This window comes from Ovis canadensis, chromosome 7, assembly GCF_042477335.2.
Source record: "Ovis canadensis isolate MfBH-ARS-UI-01 breed Bighorn chromosome 7, ARS-UI_OviCan_v2, whole genome shotgun sequence".
NCBI classification, from domain to species: Eukaryota; Metazoa; Chordata; class Mammalia; order Artiodactyla; family Bovidae; genus Ovis; species Ovis canadensis.
This window is the reverse complement of record NC_091251.1, coordinates 98,646,582-98,669,945: the sequence shown is the minus strand read 5'-3', so window position 1 is coordinate 98,669,945 and position 23,364 is coordinate 98,646,582. Positions and strand designations below refer to the sequence as shown.

The window sequence follows — 23,364 nt, the reverse complement described above, 5'->3', positions numbered from 1 at the left end:
AGCTTCCTTTTATCTATACAGTGGGGATAATAACAGAAGCCCCTTCCTTAGGTGTGGATTGGAAAAGATAAGGGATTAAAACTCTAGTACAACGCCAGACATAGAAGAGGTGCCCAATGAACGCCAGCTGTGCCAGTCATCAGTCATTAATATGCCAAAGGCTGGGCTGTTAAGCACCTTCCCAACCCACTGTGGAGCTTCCCAGTTGGAACTATGGTAAAGAAACCACCTGCCAATGCAGGAGATTGAGATGCAGGTCAGATCCCTGAGTCGGGAAGATGCCCTGGAGGAGAGCATGGCAGCCCACTCCAGTATTCTTGCCTGGAGAATCGCCATGGACAGAGGACCCCAGCGGGCTACAGTCCATGGGGTCCCAAGGAGCCAGACATGACTGAAATATCCTAGCAAGCGTGCAAACCCACTGGGGGCTGGTGTGTGTGTGTGCGTTAGGGGTTGGGGGGGCGGTGCCTTCTGAAGTGTGTTCCCTGGGCAGAAAGGAAAGAGACTCTACTGCAGGAACCATGACAGTGTTATTGGTAAATAATCTTCAGATTCACAGGCCGAGGAGAGCTAGGAGCTGTGTCCTTTAGTTTCCCCTGCTTAGGTCTCTGGGCCTTGCCGGCCACAGAGGATTGACTGAGAAGGAAGCCGCCTTCGCACTGAAGGTTGGCTGGAGCGGCTAGCTCTGCCCTCATTCAGGGTGGCCCTCCTATGGAACTGTTTCCACTCCTTTTCTCAAGAACCAGCCTCAATGGAATGCCTTTCCAGGAGAGCCTGGCTCCCTTTACTTTCAAGAGCTGTGTCTACCGGTGAGGGGTCCTGCGAGTCCTCATCACCCTGGGTCTCACGGACGCGCCTTCTGGTTTTGTGTGCAGATGTTTCCAATACATGCGTGCATGCAGCTGTGTTTGTGTTTCTGGTCCCAAGGAAAGTTGTGCTGGCATGGGCTGGGGGTTGGCACCACCTTGGCAGCAAGAGCCCCAGGACACCGTTTTTGTCCATTACATTCCACGCCTGGCTGGGCTCTCTGCCTGCTGGGTGAGTATTGACCCCCTGCACTTTTCCAGCTAAATTTCCAAGTGTTCTTTAGGCAGAAATTACAAGTGCTGTTAACTTGAGAACGAAGTTCGGAGCCTAGCACCCAGCTGTTCTCCGCCCATCTCCTGGAGACTGGGGTGCTTCATGCACAAACTGACACAGAGGCAGCTGTGGTCATGAGACTGAAAGAGAGAACAGGCGGACTGGCTAAACCATACCTTCGTCTCAGCGCTTTTTGGGTGCGCACAGACCTTTCCGGTACCGTCTGCCCTTTTGCTTGGCCGGCCTCTTGCATAAGAGCTGGCTGCCCCCAGCTCAGTCTTTCTGAAAAACATGTTTAGTGCCCCCTCCAGAGAAACTCAAAACACAGACACTCGTTATGCGTTTTCCTGGAAGCATTCTATAGCTCCAGCCTGGGAAAGCTTCCAAAAGTTTTCCGAACCAAAGATAATAATAATAATAATAATAAAGAGGTGGGGAAGGAGAGAAGTTTGGGCAAACGTTCCAGTTGATTAATGTTCAAGGGAACAAACTTGGATTGTAGGGAAAGAAAAAAGGAAGGGTTTTCCAGGTCAATTTAAACATTTGTGCTGTTTGCTTTAAAGGCAATTCCAAAATCGCTGGCCTCCCCAGAGCGATTATTTTGGAATCTACCCAGAGGGCAAAAACTTACGTCCCTTCCCCCATCTGGAAAGCTTTCACACCAGGGGCCCTACTCATTCTTGAGCTCTGGCTTCAGAGAGAAGGACTTTCCCAACTTTCCAAGATTCCTTGCCCTCCCTCACCCGGGTGACCCACAGGAGTTTGCGTTTGCTCCACCCTGCAGCAGCTGGATTCCAGCTGTGGCGTAGTGAGGAAACATTTAAGAATCCTCTGGCCAGAAAGGTAGATGAGAAATGTGTCCTCATGATACCTGAACGTGGGGGGGATCTGCAAACAGAGACACCCCAAGAACAGATTCTGGACTTTGGGTTCCCTAGGTGAAGAGCCAGCTGTCAGCTAACAGGAAAGGTTTTTAGTGGTCTTACAGATAAACGTGATCAGCCTGCCCCCATCCCCTCCCCCCACCCCCGCTGTGAAATGCAAGAAAAGGAAAGTCAAACAGATTTGTGAGGCAGTCAAAAAATATTTTCACTTACTCATGAGCACTCATCGTTTTAATTAAGGCACAGCCTCTTGCTCAAAACAAGCCTTTGGAACAACAGAGTAAACAGAACCTTAATTTAGGGATTTGCCAGCTGATGTTGACTACTGCAGGAAGGTTACAGCAGCAGCTTCGAGACAGACGGTGGGGCGAATGTCTCCTAGGAACTTCCCTTGTCTTCCAAAGATGGGAGGATTCAGGTGCAGAGAGGGAGACCTCAGAGACCAACAAGGGTCCTTTAACTGCATCAAAGTTGGCCAGACAGGGCAAGCCTGAGCAAATGGCTTTTCTGGCAGCTGAAGCTCTCAGCAGCTGTCAGGACAAATGCCACCAAAGCCATCCTGGTTTCTGGGAGTGCTCAGCCTTAACTGGGGTCTCTCCCTTCAGTCTCTTTGCCATCATATTATCTTCCACGACTGCACTGCAGCCCCTCAGGTAGAGGATAGCTCACCTCACTATCTGGTTCGAGAACAGCCGGCAGCAGCTGCTGAGCTCCACGCTGTTTTATCCTGGCCTCTTCATTTCCTGGCTCTTGAGATTCCGTCCCTTTTCCCTAGCATCCATGGTAGCCTAGCCAGAGAGCAACAAATTAACCGCCATGGAAATGCTCTGAGAACTCAGTATCCAAGGTGAGGACCTCCATGAAGTCCTCCATGAATTCCCGGTGCTGAAAACGGATATGGAAATTTAGTAGGAGAGCTGGGGCCCTGTGTCCCAGGGAGGCCCCCTCAGCTATTGTGAAAGCTTCCTTCTACCTACTTCTTCCTGCTTCTGCTGTCCCACTTCAGACACTGCCTTACCATCCACCACTTAACATCCCAAGGTCACCAGTGTCTTGGCCAGCACCCCACCCCCACCCCACAACCCACGAACTTTCCATCTCTGTCCTTTTACATGCAGTCTGCATGGTTGCCATGGAGAGCACTCCCACCCCCGGTACCTTTGGGGGCTCTGAGACCCTAGAAGGAAAGCACCAGGAAACCCCAAATCTGCTCCCTCCTGAAAACAATGACTTCCAGGGTCCGTGCCAGACACATTCACAGCACCCGAAATAGACTCATTGTCCTCTTGTGCAATATCCAGGAATTTGGTGAAACTCATCATATTTCAGGTTACCGATAATGCAAGTCTGGAAACTGAAACAGGAAGGAACACAAGCTGAAAAAGCTTTTATCCAGCCCACAGCATTTCTCTCGCCAGATGCAAGACAGTTTGGTGTTTTTTTTTTTTTTTTCGGTTGTTGTTGTTTTTTGTTTTTTTTCCTGCAGTACTTTGGTGGGGTTAAAATTAGCTGGCAGCATTCTGGTCACATGCTAGACAGCAAAACAAAAGGGAGTTGTTCCCCGGCAGCCCCTGAAGCAGACCTTCCTAATCCATGGACTTCTGGGAAGTCCACGCCTTGGGTCCTGCTACAGAAGGACCACACCACCGACTCCCCTCAGTCATTATCCTACTCTAACGGGCAGAGCTTGGGTAGGGCCTAAGCTGTTCGGGATCTCAGAGTGTGCCTCCATTTAGGAAGACACTGAGGGCCCCAAAATGGCTTTTTCGGCTCTTCCCATTTGAGAGAGGAAGGTTGAAAAAAGGAAGAACTTTTGAAGGCAACAAAGAAGCAGACACCACAAGGACAGAGAGAGATGGGGGGAAGTCGGGTGGGGGGGAGGAGATAGTGTCTGAAATGTGAGCATGGGCACCACCTTCTGGGGGCACAGACTGATCTGGGCACGGGTAAAACGTGAAATCATACATCTGAGCTCCACGTAGCCAGCACTTTGGATAGATTCTTTATCTACGGACCCTGATGATAGGGGCTCATTGTGGTCTGCTTTGTTCTTTCCAGCTTAAAACTGTCACCAGAAGCCCTGGATGAGAAACACAGCCTCTGATTCATACACATAGTCAGGAAACATCCCTCGCGTTCAGTGCAGAAACATGTCGGTCAACCCGGGAAAGAAATCACCACCGCGAAGCATGCTTTTGGCTTGCCAAAGCTTAGCAGCTGTGAGAGCCAAAAATTCAGCTGCCTGGATTTTCTGGGGAAGGTGGGGGTGAGTACTGGGGGGTGGGTGGTATGGGGCGGGGGTGGGAGAGAAAGAGGGACTTTCTGAATCACCTGATTTCTGCCTCCAATTCCTGTTAAATTCCAAGCCAGAACCCACCTCAAAACGTCTCAAAAGCCAAATGCTCCTAAAAATTGCATTCAACACTATCCCTTCCAGCTTCGCGCCTGCTGGCAAGGTGAAGCAGATGGCTCTTATTGATTAATTTATTTGGAAGGGGCTCCTCGAAGTAAGGAAATTCCAGCGAGACAGAAAGCCTAGGCCAGAATTGCCATGACAATCACAAGCAGACAACTAGAGACAGGCAGGTTTAAAGACACTGCTGCGAAGCCCCAGGAACCTGGGGCATTTTCCATCTTTCTCCCATCCAGCCTCCATGTCAGCCGTGCATTTATGAAGAACTACCTCATTTGGTTCAACCTTCTGTGGTATTCAAGGGTTTGTGTGAGCTCTGTAGAGCCTGCTTTGTCAAAGGGGCTTCACAACCAAATAGGCCTCTGACTTGGTTCTTATCCTGAAGCCCTCATTATACAGACAGACCCAACAGAAATTCCCACTGCCTTAATGCCCAGCACAGAAAGTCCTCTTTAATAAACATACACCATTTTTCAGTGGAACAGCTTCAAGGTGTCAAAAGTACATAAAGCTCTGAAAGCTGAAACCCTAGATAAACAGTATGCTGAAATACATTTAGCAGAAAATATTGAAAGCCACAGGAAAAATATGTTCTCTTCCTGGGATGTTAACGAAGGTTTAGGTTCAGGAAACCTTCAGGAAATAGCGAGTTGGGTTGAGAAGGAATACTGCTCAATGTAAATAAATCACTAAACCTCCTTGGCCTCCACAGGCCTTGGCTGGAATGGAGTATTTCATTTTTTCCCCCCATTAAACAGGCCACCCGGAGAGTTGGCATTACAGACCTGAACTTGTACCAAATCTGAGTGTGCTATTTTGTTTCTGTACATTGAATCAGACGGTGTTTCAAATAGAAGCTTGTGCAAAATGGGGGTGGGGGGGAAGCAGCCAAGCAGACCGGCGCACCCTTACTCTCAGCATAAATGAAAGACCTGTTCCACCTCTGATCACCCCATGTCTTGTCTGACAGTGACATACCCTCTGTTTTTGTTGCCTAGGGTGATGTCATGCTCATTCTAAAGCCCAAGGGTTCTAAGGGCCTGGGTTGCCTCTGCTGCAATAGGATGCCTTCAGAAAGACCCAAGATTTCCTGAAGTCTCAGGGTAGGTAGGGAGAACAAGGAAAGGAACGGGCACCCAGCTCTCCCCAAGATGGATGCTCCATGATGTAAGTGGCTGGCTAAAATATCTGGCATCTTTGCCGGTTTAAGTTGCCAGCCAAATATTATTAAAAAGATAAAATACACGCAACTGTGCAGAAGGCAGGACTGGTGTGTTTACATCCGGGTTGTGATGACTCAAAAGACTTGGACTTGCTGAAAAGCTCTATTAAAAACACAGCTTTGTGAGCGTCCCCCCCCCCGCCCCCCCCGCCCCCTGGCGCCCCCCCCCCCCCCCCCCCCGCCACCAGGGAGCAGAAGGAAGCAGGAGAGGGGTGGCGATTGTTTGGGTGGGAGTGGGGGGTTTGGGGGGGTACCGTGACCTGCCCAGGGTATGGTTAAGGAGGCCCGTGGGGCTGCCGGTTGCACTGAAGGCCAGGGAAGTGCTCAGAGGCTCACGAAGCTCGGCACCAGAGCGGGGAGGGTTAACCTTTTTTTCCAGAACATTGATTTCACCATCTCACCGACTCGCGGGAGGCGGGGCGGGAGCGCGGAGCGAGAGCCTGCCGCGCCGCGAGGAGGCTGCGGATCACAAGGCCATTCTGATAGCCTCCCGTCCCCATGGCAACCGCAACGGCATTTATCAGTTCCTTCTGCGCACAGGCACAGCGAAATCTGCATTGCACATGGCAGGCTTCCAGCATCCCGAATGAAAGAGCACTTTGAACGGCTGCCAGGTTTGGGAAGGAGCAGAGCTGTCAGGGCTGCTTAGAGCTGGCAGTTTATACCGGGGAGGCTCTCGCTTCCCAGAATCCTTCGGGCCTGGCGCGCTGCCAAGTGCTTAGCGGAAGCTAAAAAGTAACTCGCTCCCCTCCCCCCTCCCCTCCCCCTCCCCCTCCCCCTCCCCACGCTCCCTCCCCCCCTTCACGCCATTCACCACAGCAGCGCTCTCAAAAATTTTCCACATGTCCTGTGTCACCCAATGCAGCCTGTACAATGAAAACCAGAACGCCGGCTCCCCATGGCCGGGCTTTTATTAATCACTGGGGGAGGGAGGCCAGGCAGGGATCAAGACCCTTTACAGTCTGGAGCACCGGGTCTCCGCTGTACCTGCCAGAACCCACTGGGTGTGAACCTGTGTGCGGTGTGCATGCGTGTATGTGCCTTTTTTCGGCCTGAAAAATACATTAATAAAAAATAAAAGCAGCTTCAGGACTGTAGACACCCTGAGTAGAGCTTGTAGACATCCCGAGTACGGGGACACCCCTCCCCCCACGTAGGGGTTGGGGGGGAGGTGCGGGTTTCGGCTGGGTGTTTCTCAGCTTTCATTTCGGTTGGGGAATTGAGGTCATGCAGGCAGCGTTGTTCAGATCCAGCCTTATCCAAGAGCCTTGGGGAAGAGGGTTGTTATTGAGAGCCGAGGCTTTTCTGGAGCTTTCCTCGAATGAATCTCGAATCTCGGGTGTCCGCAGTGAGAGCTCTGAGACCACCGATGGGGAGGAAGCTGGGAGATGATTTTCAATGGAAAGTTTACCCGATAAGTTCTGTCAGGCACAGCCCAGAGCACAAGGGCTTCTACTAGCAGAAGCCGCAAATTGGCAAAGCATTCACTGTGCTGAATCTTTTTTTTTTTTTAATCATAATCTACACTGAGATCAAGGGCTTGGGCTTTATTTTCCAGCACAAATAGAACGAAAATTGTCTGCTGCTTAGGCGGTTGGATAGAGTTCAGGAAAACTATGTCTGGCATTAATTCCAAAGTGGAGGTTTTGGTTCAAGCGAGGCCCATTAATTTCAGTAAACTGTTTTCACTAGCCCAGACCCTGCTGTGCAAGGACTATTTATTACCTTTTGCTAACCTGATGTCTGCAGAGTTGTAAAGTAAAGGGAAAAAAAAAATCCAGGGAGGAGATATCTATATCTTGAATCAAATGGGTTCTGCACCTTTCCTTTGGGGGCCATGTTTTATGGGGCATTTTCTGTCCCTGATTTTTCTTTATCAGACTTTTTCTTTTAAATCCATCTTGGAATGAATTTGAGGGGAAAAAAAAATCCTGATGGAGAGGATCCTGGCGAGAGCAAATATCTGTCTCCTGCCTCCTTCAGAAGGGTACCTCCCAGCCACAGGGATGTTTTGTGTGTCTGTCCCCGGCTTCCAGGCTGCCGGTCCAGTGCAAAGCCCTGACATGAGTCACCCTGACCATCCGGTCTAAAATACACCAAGACAGTCAATTTTGGCGTTTGTTCTCCCTAGGAATTTTACTAGCTGCCTTAGAAAAGCACATAAATTGCTTCCCCCTCCTCTTTTTTCCATGCCTCCTCTCTTCATTCCCACCCCTCCCCAGTCCATGTTGATGTCATTTCAAAGGCAAGGATGAAAAGGGGGGATTTGTCAGGCGGTCAGGTTTGTGAATGTGTCTTTCCAGCCCCCAACACACACACACACACACACACACACAGAGGTTTATGAATGTCTTTCCAGTCTTCAACACACACACACAGAGGTTTGTGAATGTCTCTCCAGCCTTCAACACACACACACACACCCCTGAGAATGTTAATCAGAATTAAAAGCTAGTCAGTACTATTAAAGCATCAAACATGAAGACTTAGAGAAGGAGGGGGCATATGAGGGGTAGAGGCAGTGGAATGGAACATAAGGAATATAATTCAGTCCTCTGCGCCGACTTGTTAAAATAAAGAAGGGTAAAGGTAGCACCAATTTGGTTAGCTTGTCAATGTCAGAATTACTGGTCTTTTCCTTTTAACTACTCTCCCCATTCGCAACCCCCGCCCCGCCCCGCCCCAACACAGTCAAGTTTTGTGCCTTTCCCAAGTGTGATTAATCTCTGGCAGAGGCCAGAAACAGGAGTAGATTTCTTGGCTGCCCGTTCTGATAAACAGTCTGTTCTTGGGAAGAGTAGGTGAAGGTGGCGTAAGGGAGGGGGGTGGGGGTGGTGATCTGCCTGCCTTGTTGGGGGGGGTTGGGGGCAGGGGGAGGAGGGGGAGGGGAGGGGGCTCTCTAGTCCCGCCCTCCCGGCAAATGCAATTGCCCTTCCTTTGGAGCGCGTGGTTTTGGGGTGGGTCAGGTTTCCTGGCTTTCAGAATGTGCGCAGACAGTGGGCCCATTCTTGCTGCCAGTTCGCGGCGTCCAGGAAACGTCGGAGGGACACCGAGGGCTCGGGGAGGGGTTGGAGAGCGCTCCGGAAAGGGAGGGGACGGGAGCCTGCGTGCCTGAGGATTCAGACTCCGGGTCGGATGCTCCGGCGCAGCCGACCGCGGGCTCCTACGCTGGGAGCCGCCCAGCGGGGAAACCGAGGCAGCCACCGGGAAGGCTCGGGCGGGGTGGGGGGGGGGGGTGGTGCGGCGGCGTTAGGAAGTATTGTAAAGCGAAACTGGGAGAACCAGAAGATGTTCACAGCAAAGAGAGGGGCTATTTCGCGGCGTCGGAGGCCGCTGGTACGGAAACTCCATAGGCAAGAACACTGGCTGTGGGTTTTGCAGCGGGTTCATTGTGTGGGCAACCAGGCAGTGAGCGGCGATATGAAAACGTGGGGAGGGGAAGAGTCGGGCTGAAGGGAAATCAGTGCCGAGAAGGCTGCGCGCGGCTGGGAAATGTCACCAAGGAGAGTGCAATGGCACCGAATAAATGATGAATGATCGGCTACCTTTTGGAAAAGGAATGTAGTGTAAAATTATTAACAAACGCGAGAAACCCGCGTCTTCTCAGCCTGAAAAGCAAACCCTCACCTCCTGCCTAACCTCTCCAACACACACACACACCACACCCCACGTCTACCCTGCATCCAAGCCGCCTCGGCTAGGCTCGTTTTCCTTTGGATTTAATTACATGAAAATGCTGAACAAAAAACCTGTAATTACACCCTTAGTCCCTGCCACTCAGGCCCAGCACACTTCCTGCTTAGTTTTGTTTTTTAAAGAAGAGGTCATTGCCTCTTTTCATTTCAAATTGACCAAAACAAAAAAGTAAAAGCCCCCAATAAATCCCAACTGCTGCGAGCTTCGGCACCACCAGAACTGAGGATGGGAAATCCCTGTTGGTCTAGGAGAGATGAGGATACAGCCTACCCTGGCTTTTGTCTCCCTCCTAGCTTTTAGGTTCTGGAGAAGGAAATGGCAACCCACTCCAGTGTTCTTGCCTGGAGAATCCCAGGGACGGGGGAGCCTGGTGGGCTGCCGTCTATGGGGTCGCACAGAGTCGGACACGACTGAAGCGACTTAGCAGCAGCAGCAGTAGCAGCAGCAGCAGTAGCAGCAGCAGCAGTAGCAGCAGCAGCAGCAGCTTTTAGGTCCAGAGGCAGTCACTGTTTGTCCATCAGCCCAGAAAAACAGAGATGCTGAGCTGGTCAGGGGGACGACTGAAGAGTATGGATCAGGCCTCAATTCTTCTAGCTATTTTACCTAGAAACATTTAGTGCTGGAAAGGAGATTCCTGACAATGGCTTGCCTTTCTACACCCCTAGGTATTAAAATAGAGATACTCACTGTAAGCCCCCAAAGTTTGGAAAATAGGTAATATCAACACTTGGCAGATGAGGAAACTGAGCCTTGAGAAAATAAGCAGATTGCTCTATGTCAGTCATGTGGCCGGTGGGGGTGTGTTATACAAGCACTGTCTCTGATGACTTTGGGGCTTTTTCTTCAGGAAACTAGGACATCTAGGAGTAAATGGAAGCTTCTAGATTCTGGGCTAGAGTCAGCCTGGCTTCATTCATCATTAGATCCCTAGGGCTGAGAAAGTATTCTCTAAATAGTTAAGTAATCTAATGAATGGCATTGGAAGGGCACACGTTTAGGAGCTAGGAGACAGAAACCCACTAGGCCCTCTGGCACCCAAGTTTCAGCTTTGAAACAAAATGTAAATGATGAGAATAGCTTCACACTCATCCAGACACACCAGGCTTGAATCCTCTGAGTCTGGCCAGAGAGGGAAATTGAGGTTATCCAGATGGCAGTCCTCTAGATGGGTCAGGGTTGCTGCTAAGTCACTTCAGTCATGTCCAACTCTGTGTGACACCATAGACGGCAGCCCACCAGGCTCCCCCGTCCCTGGGATTCTCCAGGCAAGAACACTGGAGTGGGTTGCCATTTCCTTCTCCAGTGCATGAAAGTGAAAAGTGAAAGTGAAGTCGCTCAGTCCAGTCCGACTCTTTGTGACCCCATGGACTGCAGCCTACCAGGCTCCTCCGTCCATGGGATTTTTCAGGCAAGAGTACTGGAGTGGGGTGCCATTGCCTTCTCCGGGGTCAGGGTTGAAGGCTATCTTATTCCCTGGATTCCTAGCTCCTGTGGTACCTATGCCAGGCTTGATTGTCAAGGTACAGGCCTCTCCTAGGCTAGAAGTGATTTGAGGAGTAGCCTGCCATAGTCATCAAGTGGCCCCCCAGACCAAGTATAGGACAGTACCTATTGGGTGGCTGCACACAGAGTCCATATTATCTGCATCTAGTGAAAGCAAAGGTTTGTTACTTGACTTATGGGTTTGGAAAGAGGCTACTTCCACCATTAAGTGGATCTTCTCCACTTCCTTCTCTTTCATCATGCAGCCTGGGGGTCCTTCTCAGGTGTGGACATTTAAAATCTATCAATATCTATCCTCAGTAAGGGGAACTCAGTAAGTTCCTAAATATTTCAGCATGTGCTACAGCTTCAGATTTTCCTCCATCACCTTTACCTAGAGGCAGGGTATAGAAAACCCAGGAAGGTCTCAGGGGATGCCTGGGAATCATGGCTATCCAATTTTGCTCAAAGCTGAATGGTGACTGATTTTAACTCCCCCAAAACTAGTGCTAATTTATGCATAATCTCCCATCTACTGGCACAGTAGTGGCATTCTTCACCTGGAAATTTCTGCAGGAGAGACATTTTAACTGTCTTGCAGTTTCTTACAGACAGGTAGGGTACCCCCACCCCATCCTCCAAAAAAGGCTGGCACCCCTGGAACAGAAGGAACACTGGATTTAGGGCCAGAGAACCTGGTTTTCAATAATTCTGGACTAGCTCTGGATGTGCTTTCCTGACCTACACAGGAGAGTGTTGAAAGTAATACCTAAGTCACAAGGCTGGTGTGGTGATTGATGAGATAATGTCTGGGAAGGCATTTCAGAGCTCTCAACAAACTCTGGTCATTCCATTGTTCATAATCGCTTCCATTTTATTAAGTACATTATAATATTTATCTTCCACACAGGCCAATGAGACCAATTATACCCCTTTTACAGACTAAGAAATACAGGGTCAGGTGATCTGGTCAAGGTCACAGAGCTATTTAGGGTCAGCCAAGTCCAAGTGGAACATCAAACTGTTAAGTATATACTAAATGCTAAGCGCCTCCTCTTTTTCTCTCCCGAGTTGCAGGTTGAACCGCCTAGCTAAGCAAGATGAGTCCAAATACTTGGCGATGTTCCTAGCCCATGCACCCCAACCGGGGACAGCACTGATGGCTGCCCTTCTGTACCAGACTTGACCGAGGACAGTGAGGCCGCAGCGAGGGCTTCCCGCTCTGACGCCCCGCCTTCTGGCGGCCCCGGGGCAGGAAAGCGCCGGCGACGACGGGTCTCTGAAGCCGGATGGTGGAAACCCCCGGGCTCTGGTGAGGGCCCGTGGGAACCCGGCATGCCGGCTCCCTGCTCAGGCCCCGGGCGCACACGGGGTGGGGCGGGAGGGTCTGAGCACCTGTGGTCCTGACTGCCCGCCGCCCGCCTCTCCGCCCACTTTCGCCCTCCAAGCCCCCCTTCCCAATTTCCCCCCCTCCTTGGGGTGTGGATGTTTGTTTTAACCCAAATGGATCGGTGAATAGCACCCTTGTCTGGCGCTTCCCTCCTGCCCCCCCTCTAGGGCTGGTCCCTGAGAGGCTCATTCCAGGGTTCCTTGATTTTGGGGACCTGAAAAAACACGCGCTTTTTCTGAGGCCAGCGTTGGGCTCCCCCCGTGCCCTGGCACGCTGGCCAGGAGAGGAAGCGGGGAGGGGGCAGGAACCAGACGCGACTCCCCCGCCCCACGCCTTTCTTCTCTTCCCTGCTCCCCGCCCCTTCAGGAAGAAAGCAGTCGAGATCTGATCGCTCGCTGCGGCCGCCGCGCCAGCACCAAGCACTACGTCCTCCTCTCCCTTCCACCCAGTTTTGCACTGAGCACCCGGCTGCCCGCGCGCCCGAGGCCGGGGCCGGTCAGGTCCCGGCGGGCGGTGCAGCCTCCCCTCCCCCCGGGGCTCTTAGCGAATCATGTTGTTCCTGGGATTTCACGATCCAGTGGGTCTTGCGTAACCCTATGCCCTGGCCTAAATTAACTTTTTTTTTTTAAATACCAGGATTAATCCTTTAGGAAAAGGCAAATACTTCCGTCACGGAACCGGCCTGGGAGTAAATGTGTAAATCACCGTGCTGACTCTATTCCCTCTCACTCCTCCAGCCCCCGGGGTTGAGGGTGGGGGTTCCTGGCCTGGGGATGGGGGGCGCCCAGCCCACACGTTTGTTTTCATTTACTTCGAGGCGGCTCTAGCGGGCCGAAGAAATGGGTCCTCCTGACTGCTGGCTTGAGTGTTACCAAAAAAGGCCTTTCTCTTGCCTGAGAGCTTGGCCCGCACGTTGCAGTGGGGTGACGCGAGGTTCAGCCCGGGCCTCCTCGGCTGAGCCAGCTGGCTGCAGGATGCCAGGCCAGAGTCCCCCGCCCCTTTCCCCCCTACCCTGTCTCCGCCACAAACCAGTGGGGGCGCGAACAGGAGGGAGACTGCAGGGAGCTTCGAGGTGCATGGATCCAGCTGCAACCTTCTCACCTCTAGCGGAGGTGTTGCCTCCGGAAAGGCCAAGTGGAGAGCTGACCTTTTGCTCTAGTTTTAAAGCTGGGTCCTCCGAGGATGCCAGCCCAGATGCCAAGCTGCGGGTGGTGTGGGGGGATCAGCCACCGTTGGAACTTTGGGAAATTGCAGGCATTTCCCCTTGCCAGATTGACCCCTGACTTGGCCAGTCTCCAAGACACTCCCCGCCCCCCAAACATTCTGTCCCAGCTGTGGGTCTCTCCACCTAGTGTCTTAGGTAGAAGCCCCTCTTCCCCCACCTTACTTCCCTTTGTGGAGGCAATACTGTCACATGCAATTCTCCAAAGGAAATTTCTCTCCAAAATATTGATATTCTTGCCTCTCACAATCCCTGACACATCCCCAAACAGGGCCAAGCGGTTAAGATGAAATTTATCACCTTCAGTGATGATGACTCTTTGAAGGGAAAGGTATCAAGAGAGCTATGCCTTTTAAATTAAAGGATTACAAGACTGTAATGGAAGTTTGTTTAAATGCATGTTTATTTCTAACTTGGTGTGTCTGAGGATACCCGGCATGTATGTGTGTGTGTGTATCTTCTTTAGTAACAGCAAAGGCAGACAAGGAGATGGAGACATATGTGTGTGCATACCAAACATAGCACTATGACACAGAATCCAACTTGCTTTCTCTAGCAGCCTGGCTAGAGGGTTGGGGCTAAGTTGCTTTCTTCAGTATTTTTTGGTTTAATAATGGGATGGGCTGAATAAGTATAAAGGCATAGATTAACTAGCCAAGCTAAATCTAAACAGCCTCAAGCCCCAGGCTGGTGGGAATGTCACTCTATTTCCTAGCCCTGTGTTTTGACTCACTCCAGGGTAGCTGTGGTGTGGGGAGGGTTGAAGTCTGGGAGGGTGAAGCAATGCTCCCAGCAGCTCTTTACAGAGGAATCACTGCTGGGAGCCAGCGGCCTGCGAAAGTTTATTATTGTTGGGGAGTGCACAGTGAGCTCACTGTTTTGCAGAAACAGAAATCTGACTGCTTTTGAGATGAAAGAGGGGCTCCCTAGGGCTCTTCCTTCCCCCTTTCTCCCTATTCTTAAAAATTCACCTTCTTTTGCACCCTAGGACCCCAGAATGAGTGGGAAATCAGGGTGCTGGGGAGGGCTGAATGGGGGAAACAGGTTCTGAAGGTCAAGTGTCAAAATCAAAATACTTCTTGTTGCTTCAGCTGAACTTTTTTTTTTACAATTAGTAGTAATAGTAGTGATAAAAGTAGGGATCCTTATGTTCTATGTAATTTACAAAGTATTTCTATATGTTAATCAGCAATAGTACCATCAATATTGATACCAATAATAGCCAACACTTACTCACAGCTTCCTATATACCTGACACTGTTCTACACAATGTGTGGCGTATTTATGCTAGTCTCTGGCAGTGGCAGGTCCACAGCTTCTATGGAAGAAGTCAATGGCACAATCTATTTGGAAGGGGAGGGTGGGGGGCAGTTATGAAGATGTATTTGAGTAGCACTTTACATGAGAATTGTATGTAACAAACTGGGGGTGGGGGGCGGGCTGATGGAAATTTTGAGCACTCCAAAATACCACTGAGAACCTAAACTTGTCAAAGGCAGCATTCAAAACAGATTTACAGTATTCAGATCCCAGTTCTGTCTCTCATGGGTGTGTGACCTTGGACAAGTTATTTAACCTCCTTGTTTTCTGAGCTTGTAAAACACAGTAATAGAATCTACTTTGTAGATAATATTGAAGGTTTAATGATAACATAAGTAAACCACCTAACAGTGTCTGAACCACAGCAAGTCAAAATGAGTTATAACAAGAAATACAATGACAATTCAAACATTCCTAATTAAGTGGGAGCTCGGATCCCATTTTACAGATGGAAAACAGAGGTTATGTTAGGCTAAGTAATAGCTCAAGGTCACAAAGCCAGTAAGAGAAAATTCTAAGTGTGTCAGACTCCAGAATCTGAAATTCCATTACATGGCCACCCTTCTTGCCCAGGACTACCTTAGTCTTCATGGAAAAAACCAATACTTGAAAGAATCAGTGGAAATGCCCCTTTGACCAACATTTCTGTTCTGCAATAAACACTAATGATGAGACGTGATCTTGTAACCGAAAAGAAATCATGACCTTGCTCAGCCTTCTAGGGCCCTATGGAATGAAATCACAGAACAGAGAAAAGAATTTTGAAAAACGGCGGCGGTGTTTTACAAAGCTCTATCGATATTATTAAATGGCTGCCCCACCTTCTTTTTATCAAACCGGGGAAAACCACTCACCTGTCTGGTCTCTCCAGCACCTCCCCCTCCCTGCCCCCAACTGCAGCTGTGCGCAGCCAGTAGACTGTTTTCCTTAAAGGCCTCCGGGGGTGCTCGTAGCTTCTTTAGACTTTCAGCCAAAATTTTTAAGGAGTGCGGCTTGGGGGGAGGGTTGTCTCACCCTGAATTCATTTTAGCTCCGTCGCTGAAGCTCAGGTTCCTAGACCAGGGCACAAAAACAAAAGCGGAAAGGCAGTTTCTGGAAAACTGGAGAACAGCTAGTCTTGCAGGTGCTTCGGCATCAGGGGTAGTAATGAGTGTAACATTCATCCGGGGGGGGGGGGCGTGAATGGGGGGAAAGAGGTTTGATTGCTGATGAAATATGCAAATTTTATATTATATTATGAAATTCACAGCGAAAAAAATCTTGAGACAGGACATATTTAAATTCACTGCCCCCGGGGTGGGGCGGTGATGGGGTGGGGAGCGGGATCGGAAGCGACGCTCGTGCTTTTGAAAAGCGTTTCAAACTTGGGAAAGCCAGGCGGGGAAAGGAAAGGTCATCGTCTGTTTTAATTTCCAAGCCCCCCTCCCCGCTCCAGCGCTGGACTTCCAGCATCAGCTCGCCGGGCCTCAGCTGTTGTACACACACACACACACACGCGCGCGCACACACGCACTCACGCAAGGCCGGGGGGGAGGGGAGGGCGGAGGCGCGGAGGAGGGGCCAACTGGGAGGAATCTGGGCGGCCTGCCGCGCATGCGCTTTTCCGAGCAACAAGTGGGCTCCACGGAGGAAGTGTAAAGGGGAGGGGCGGCGCGGGAGGGGGGGAGAACTGGTGCAGAGCGTGGTGGTGACGTCAGCGCTCCGCCCGGGCGGCATCCCGCGCGGCCAAGCCCGGGACAGCGCGAGCCGCAGCGCGAGCGGGAGCGCCGCGCCGCGCCTCCGGAACGTAGAGTTTTAACAATCACAACCCCACATTCCGGGCGAGCGCTAGCTGGGAAAGGGATGCGACCCGGGCCGAGGCGCCGCGCGAGCGCCCTGCAGCCAACGTGAGCGCCGCCAGCTGCGAGGGGCCCCCCGGCGCCGCCGGCCAGGCCCGGGGCGGGCGGGCGGGTGGGTGGAGGGGCTGGGGTCGGCGGCGGGAGCCTGCTGGCGTGCACGCCTTCTCTCCTCCGCTCTCGTGCGTCCTGGAAGCAGTGACCGCGGCGGCTGCACTCGCGGCCGTGCACGCCCAGCCGCCGCCAGCGGAACGGCCGGCCGACCTCTGCGGAGGGGGAGAAGCGCCTCGCGGCTGCCAGCTCCTCCCCCGGCCCTCCGGGGAAGCCGCTTCTTCAGCAAGATTGGACCCGAGCGCCGGGTGGCACTGCACCCTCTAGCCTTCGTCCCGGGGAGCCTGGAGGGGAGAGGACGCAGGTTGTAGGGGGTTCCCCCCCACACACCCCGCCAACCAGGGGAGAGGAAGAGACAACCCCTTGCGAGCTTCCACGCACCAGCTTATACTCCGGGGAGGGGGCCAAGAGCCAACGGCCGCCAGCACCCGGCCACCCTCGCCCCCTCCCCCGTCCCGGGCCCGGAGCTTCCAGCCTGGTTCCGCGACACCAGGAAGAAGGCGCCGAAGCTCACCTCGCGACGAGACAGCCGCAGTAGGAGGAGGTGGGGGCGAGGAGCTGGGCTGCACTCGTCCGCCGCCCGGGCGGTGGAGTCCCCGGTGGCCAGGCACTTCGCTGGCGGTGGACATTCGCGCTCGCTCCAGCCCCTGGGGCAGAACTTTCTCACCCCCCCCCACCCCCCGCTTCCTCCCCCCGCAGCCGGACTCCTGCCCCAGCCGGCCGGCCCTCCGGGAGGAGCAGGCGCCGCGGAGACAGCTCGGCCGGGGGAGGGGGCCTCCCTTCCCCAGGGTCGGCATCATGTCGGCGGCGCAGGTGTCCTCGTCTCGGAGACAGTCTTGCTACCTGTGCGATCTGCCCCGCATGCCCTGGGCCATGATCTGGGACTTCTCGGAACCCGTATGCCGCGGTTGCGTCAACTACGAGGGAGCTGATCGCATCGAGTTTGTGATTGAGACAGCGCGCCAGCTGAAACGGGCGCACGGCTGCTTCCAGGACGGCCGCTCCCCCGGGCCGCCGCCGCCCGTCGGGGTGAAGACGGTGGCTCTGTCGGCTAAGGAGGCGGCGGCGGCAGCGGCAGCGGCTGCGGCCGCCGCGCAACAACAGCAGCAACAACAGCAGCAGCAGCAGCTCAACCACGTCGATGGTTCCAGCAAGCCTGCGGTGCTGGCGGCCCCGTCCGGCCTGGAGCGCTACGGCCTGAGCGCGGCCGCCGCGGCCGCGGTGGAACAACGCAGCCGCTTCGAGTACCCGCCACCGCCTGTGAGCCTGGGGAGCAGCAGCCACGCCGCGCGGCTGCCCAACGGCCTGGGGGGCCCCAACGGCTTCCCCAAGCCCAACCCGGAGGAGGGACCCCCGGAGCTGAACCGCCAGAGCCCCAACTCTTCTTCGGCGGCGGCATCGGTGGCGTCTCGGCGCGGGACGCACGGCGGGTTAGTGGCAGGGCTGCCCAACCCAGGGGGTGGCGGAGGCCCCCAGCTCACCGTGCCCCCCAACCTGCTGCCGCAGACGCTGCTTAACGGCCCGGCCAGCGCTCCGGTGCTGCCTCCGCCGCCGCCTCACGCCCTGGGCAGCCGTGGGCCCCCGACGCCTGCGCCCCCAGGGGCCCCCGGGGGCCCCGCTTGCCTCGGGGGTGCCCCCGGCGTTTCGACCGCCTCGTCCTCCGCGGCGTCCTCAACCTCGTCGTCGGTGGCCGAGGTGGGCGTGGGTGCTGGCGGCAAGAGGCCCGGATCGGTGTCGAGCACCGACCAGGAGCGCGAGCTTAAGGAGAAGCAGCGGAACGCCGAAGCCCTGGCGGAGCTGAGCGAGAGCCTGCGCAATCGCGCGGAGGAGTGGGCCAACAAGCCCAAGATGGTCCGCGACACGCTGCTCACGCTGGCCGGCTGCACGCCCTATGAGGTGCGCTTCAAGAAGGACCACTCGCTGCTGGGCCGCGTCTTCGCCTTCGACGCCGTCTCCAAGCCCGGCATGGACTACGAGTTGAAGCTGTTCATCGAGTACCCCACGGGCTCGGGCAACGTGTACTCCAGCGCCTCCGGGGTGGCCAAGCAGATGTACCAGGACTGTATGAAGGACTTTGGCCGGGGTCTCTCCTCTGGTTTTAAGTACTTGGAGTATGAGAAGAAGCACGGCTCCGGGGACTGGCGCCTCCTTGGAGACCTACTTCCCGAAGCCGTGCGCTTCTTTAAGGAGGGCGTGCCGGGCGCCGACATGCTGCCCCAGCCCTACCTGGACGCCAGCTGCCCCATGCTGCCCACGGCCCTGGTGAGTCTAAGCCGCGCCCCCAGCGCACCTCCGGGGACCGGGGCCCTGCCGCCCACCACCCCCTCGGGCCGGGGCGCAGCCGCCAGCCTGCGCAAGAGGAAGGCGTCTCCCGAGCCCCCGGACTCCGCCGAGGGCGCGCTGAAGCTGGGCGAGGAGCAGCAGAGGCAGCAGTGGATGGCGAATCAGAGCGAGGCCCTCAAGCTCACCATGTCGGCAGGGGGCTTCGCGGCTCCGGGGCACGCGGCAGGGGGGCCGCCCCCGCCGCCCCCACCGCTGGGACCCCATTCCAACCGGACCACCCCGCCCGAGTCAGCCCCTCAGAACGGTCCGTCGCCCATGGCCGCCCTCATGTCGGTGGCAGACACTCTGGGCACGGCGCACTCGCCCAAGGACGGCAGCTCGGTGCACTCCACCACGGCCTCCGCGCGGCGCAACAGCAGCAGCCCGGTGTCACCGGCCTCCGTACCTGGGCAGCGCCGCCTGACGTCGCGGAACGGGGACCTGAATTTACAGGTGGCGCCCCCGCCGCCTAGCACCCACCCGGGCATGGACCAAGTGCATCCCCAAAACATTCCGGATTCCCCTATGGCCAACAGCGGGCCCCTCTGCTGTACCATTTGCCACGAACGTTTGGAGGACACGCATTTTGTCCAGTGCCCCTCCGTTCCCAGCCACAAATTCTGCTTCCCTTGCTCTAGAGAGAGTATCAAGGCCCAGGGGGCTACCGGCGAGGTGTACTGCCCCAGCGGAGAGAAATGCCCCCTAGTTGGGTCGAATGTACCTTGGGCCTTCATGCAGGGCGAAATCGCGACGATCTTAGCTGGGGATGTTAAAGTGAAAAAGGAGAGAGACCCTTGAACCAGGAGATATCCACCCCTTTTGCCCCAGTCCAGCTCCTCTCCTGTCCAAAGGGCCCCTTCCCCAACCCCTTGACCGCCCCCCCCACCCCTTCGCGCCCAAGATGTAGAATTGTGAATATAACAAACTGCAAAAAGTTAGTCTTATGTATAGACATTATTTTCGTCGTATGTTTCTATATTTTGAAACAAAGGTATGTTAACTTCTTCATTTGAAGGATAAGCTGGTTTGTGTTAAGTATAATAATTGGTTGGGTCATTTGCATCATATTCGTTAGCATTTATTGGTGGCAGAGTGTTTGCCTAGGTACAGAAGTATAGCCCTTAGCAACGACTGCTGCTGGTGTGTATTTTTGTAAATGTTATGCACTCACTGAAAGAAAAAAAAAAACACAAAAGAAAGTGACTTTTTTTTTTTGCCAAGGCCAGTGTTGCTGCCTAAAAAAAATGATGCTATAAAATGGTGAGAGCTTCTTTCTGAACAGCCCCAAGTGTTGAAGTCTTCACTTTATTTTGTTCAGTTTTGTTCTGGTTTTTTTTTGTTGTTGTTTTTTTCTGTTTCCTTTGCAAAATGGTAAGGGGGGTGTTGGGGGTGGGTGGGTGTTTTTTGTTGCAAGTTGGTGAGGGAAAATGTTTTTTGGTTTGTTTCTACTGACCTGAATGTGTTGGATCTTCACGTGTTGTTTTGTTTTTGCTTTATTGATGCACGGATGCTTTTTGAACAGTAGAGCGAAATGCTAGACATGGAGAATCTGCTCTGTTTGTCCTTTATACATTTCTGTAGTTAACAGAACACTGTAATGTGCCTTGGAGCTTAGTAACTTGTAATAAATTCAATTGATATTAATTCTGCCCCGAGTCAGCAAGTGTGTTTTTCCAGGGCTAAGACTGCACAGCTGCACCAGCAGGGACAGCGCCTCACTACTTCCGATAGACAGTACAGACGCGCGCCGGTGCCTTTGAAAGCCCTCAGTGGTGGCCTCTGTAGAAGGCCCAGTGCTGGCTGACCGCTCCTCCCCTTCTGTACCAGGCTATTTACATTCACCTCTGGGGCGGGACAGTTGCTGACTAAGCAATCTCTGTTTACTCTTAAGCATCTCTTGCTTCCCCACCCCTGCCATGCGCACCCCAGCTGCAAATGACTTTGTCAGGAATGCTTTTTTGGTCCCTTGCCCTGTGGCCCTGAGTATATGCTGATACCTAATGCAGCTGTGACTTAGGCAAGTGGGATGAGGGAAAGCTTTGCCTCCTAGATGTGGCAGAAATCACTGTTGTACATTTAAAGCAAAAAGTGCCATGGAGCTGGGAGCCGGCAGGAGGGGTGTGGAAGTGAGAAACATTCATTGTACTCAGTTCTAGCAGCTTCCAGTTCCTGCAGTGGAAGCAGTTTCACTTCATTCGTGACACATTTCCTTCTCACTGCCCCACATCCCCCCCCCCCAACCCTGCTTTTGATGATAATTTTTAAAGCAGAACACCTAGTTGGTTTCAGAGTGGGAGAGAGGGGAAAAAAAACCCAAACCCTGTTCCTGGGGCAGTGATGGCTTATGACAGCAAACGGAACCCATTCCTGCCGGTTGAAATGCAGTTACTCATCTAATCAACTTTCTGGTGGCATCTGTGAGGTATAGAAGGAAGGGGATGGGACTGGAACATCCTTTAGGGACTCAGAGCCCCTTGATTGAGCCTAGATGGGAACTAAGGGAAGGCAAACAAACCTGGTTTGAACCTTGTACTTTCCTGGAGAGGCAAATGGAAGGAAAGTAGAAAATGAGATGGAGGAAGCAAAAAACCCCAGATCCTATTGGAAATCCACTCCAGGCCACACCCCATTCCTGGTCGAGGTAAGCTGGACCGAGACCTTTATCACCAGAGGAATAGCAGAGGCCAGAGGTATAGCAAATAAGAAAAGAGACTTGGCAATCCCCACCCCACTCAAATCAAAGGGTAGGGCGGTGGGTATGGGTACAGATGAGTTTGGGGAAAAACAAACCACTGGTTGCTCCAGAACACCCATGTGAAAGTTGGGTTGGTGTTCTGACTTGCTGTTAATAACAGTCTTAGTTTCTGTTTGTGCTTTACCACCACCATCCTTGAAGTAGTGGAAACCATGACTCTGTGTGTGTGTGTATGTGTGTGTGTTTAAGGGTGTGGATAAATGGCAATTGATGGATCTGCAGCAGTCTCTTAATCCTGGTACCTGGGAGGTGCCTGTCTCACCTCTTTAAGAATCTCCCTACATATAAATAGATGTGCGTGTCAGCTTCCTGCAAATGTGTCCTTGCATTTTCATCTGCTGCCAAGTGGTGTATTGGTGCTTATGAGTCATGAAACCTATTTTCATCCTCAGGGGTAATTAACTTGGGGGGTGATAATGCATAGCAGACCGTAGGAAGAGTTAATTCTAAAACCTATCCTCACCTGGCTACCAATCACACGTTTCACTTAAAGGTCTGGGTTGGCTTTTCTCATAAGCTCATTAATAAAAACCAAGCATGTTTTGCCTGGAAGATCCTCTGAGGTGCTCCCCACCCCCACTCCCACTGCACACAGACATAAAATGGGTAAACCTCAGCAGCCTGAGAATAAAAAGTGTCACTGGTGTGATTTAACCACTAGTGAACGAAGGCACGGTGGGTGCAGCCATTGCCCTTGAGCTGTGCATGGCAACTTGGGCGTGTGGATGACGGGGTCTAGGTGTGAACCTGGTGAGTACTGTCCAGTGGTTCAAGGGGGACATTGGCCCTGTTAACCTGCCTCTGTGTGCACATCTGTTCCTGCTCACCTGCCACTGAATGCTTCATTGCTACAGTATTTTCAGGAACTTGAAGGATTACAGGATCCTTGATTTAGTGCCCGTAGGTAGACAAGGGGCCTGTCATTAAGAGCTGAGAACTGTAGTTTGCTCTTTCTTCTTGTGGCTGGGTGCATTATTAGCAAAAGAGGCAGAGCTGTAATAACGAAGCCTCCAGCACAGGCGGCCAGTTGGGTTTCACTAAGGAAACCTGCCTTGATGAGACCTGGGGGAAGGGAAGGAGGGAGGCGCTGAGAGGGAGAGCCGGGGTTTGGAGTGGAAGTGAATTATAATGGTGTAGTTAATTAAAGTTTACCATTGCCCAGGGCCATTTGTTAAATGGCGGCTGCCTCTCTGCTCTACTTTTTTTTTGAAACTGTGACCTTTCTCATTGCTCTGACCCATTCAGCTGCTAGTCGGGTTGCCTTAACCAGTCTTGCTTTGATCCCTGAGCTAGATTCCACCCTGACGCCATCCATAGTTGTACACCCAGGAAGTAATTTCCTCTCCAGCACAAGAGGATTCTTGTGGGTTTCAGAGGTTCAGAGGTAGGTCTCTGATGAGCTAGGCTTCCTTCATCTCCAGTTCACCCTGGATCTGCCCACCTCCTCCATTTCCTGCTTCTCATTGCCTTCCCGCCACTCCACGCCAAAATGGCTAACACTTAAAAAAAATCCATATTGCTTTTATTTATAGGCATTGTTTGTGCAGCGAATCTGAGCTGGATGTTTCTTTGAGCGGGTACAGGGGCGGTGCAAGGAGGACTTAGTTCAACAGCTTTTACAGAATAGGCTGA

General features: G+C 52.9%; 1 protein-coding gene and 1 long non-coding RNA gene across 2 annotated transcripts; both read left to right on the top strand.

The window, feature by feature from the left end:
• Positions 1-8,334: 8,334 nt before the first annotated feature.
• LOC138443212 (uncharacterized) lies at positions 8,335-13,768 on the top strand. The gene is made up of 3 exons (XR_011258029.1): positions 8,335-8,396; positions 11,855-12,089; positions 12,985-13,768. It is a non-coding gene; the product is annotated as an uncharacterized lncRNA (long non-coding RNA).
• Positions 13,769-16,436: 2,668 nt separating this feature from the next.
• Positions 16,437-20,621, top strand: IRF2BPL (interferon regulatory factor 2 binding protein like). Its single transcript, XM_069595205.1, has one exon. The coding sequence runs from the start codon at positions 17,454-17,456 to the stop codon at positions 19,773-19,775; it is 2,322 nt and encodes a 773-aa protein (XP_069451306.1). The 5' UTR covers positions 16,437-17,453; the 3' UTR covers positions 19,776-20,621.
• The last annotated feature ends 2,743 nt before the right edge of the window (positions 20,622-23,364 follow it).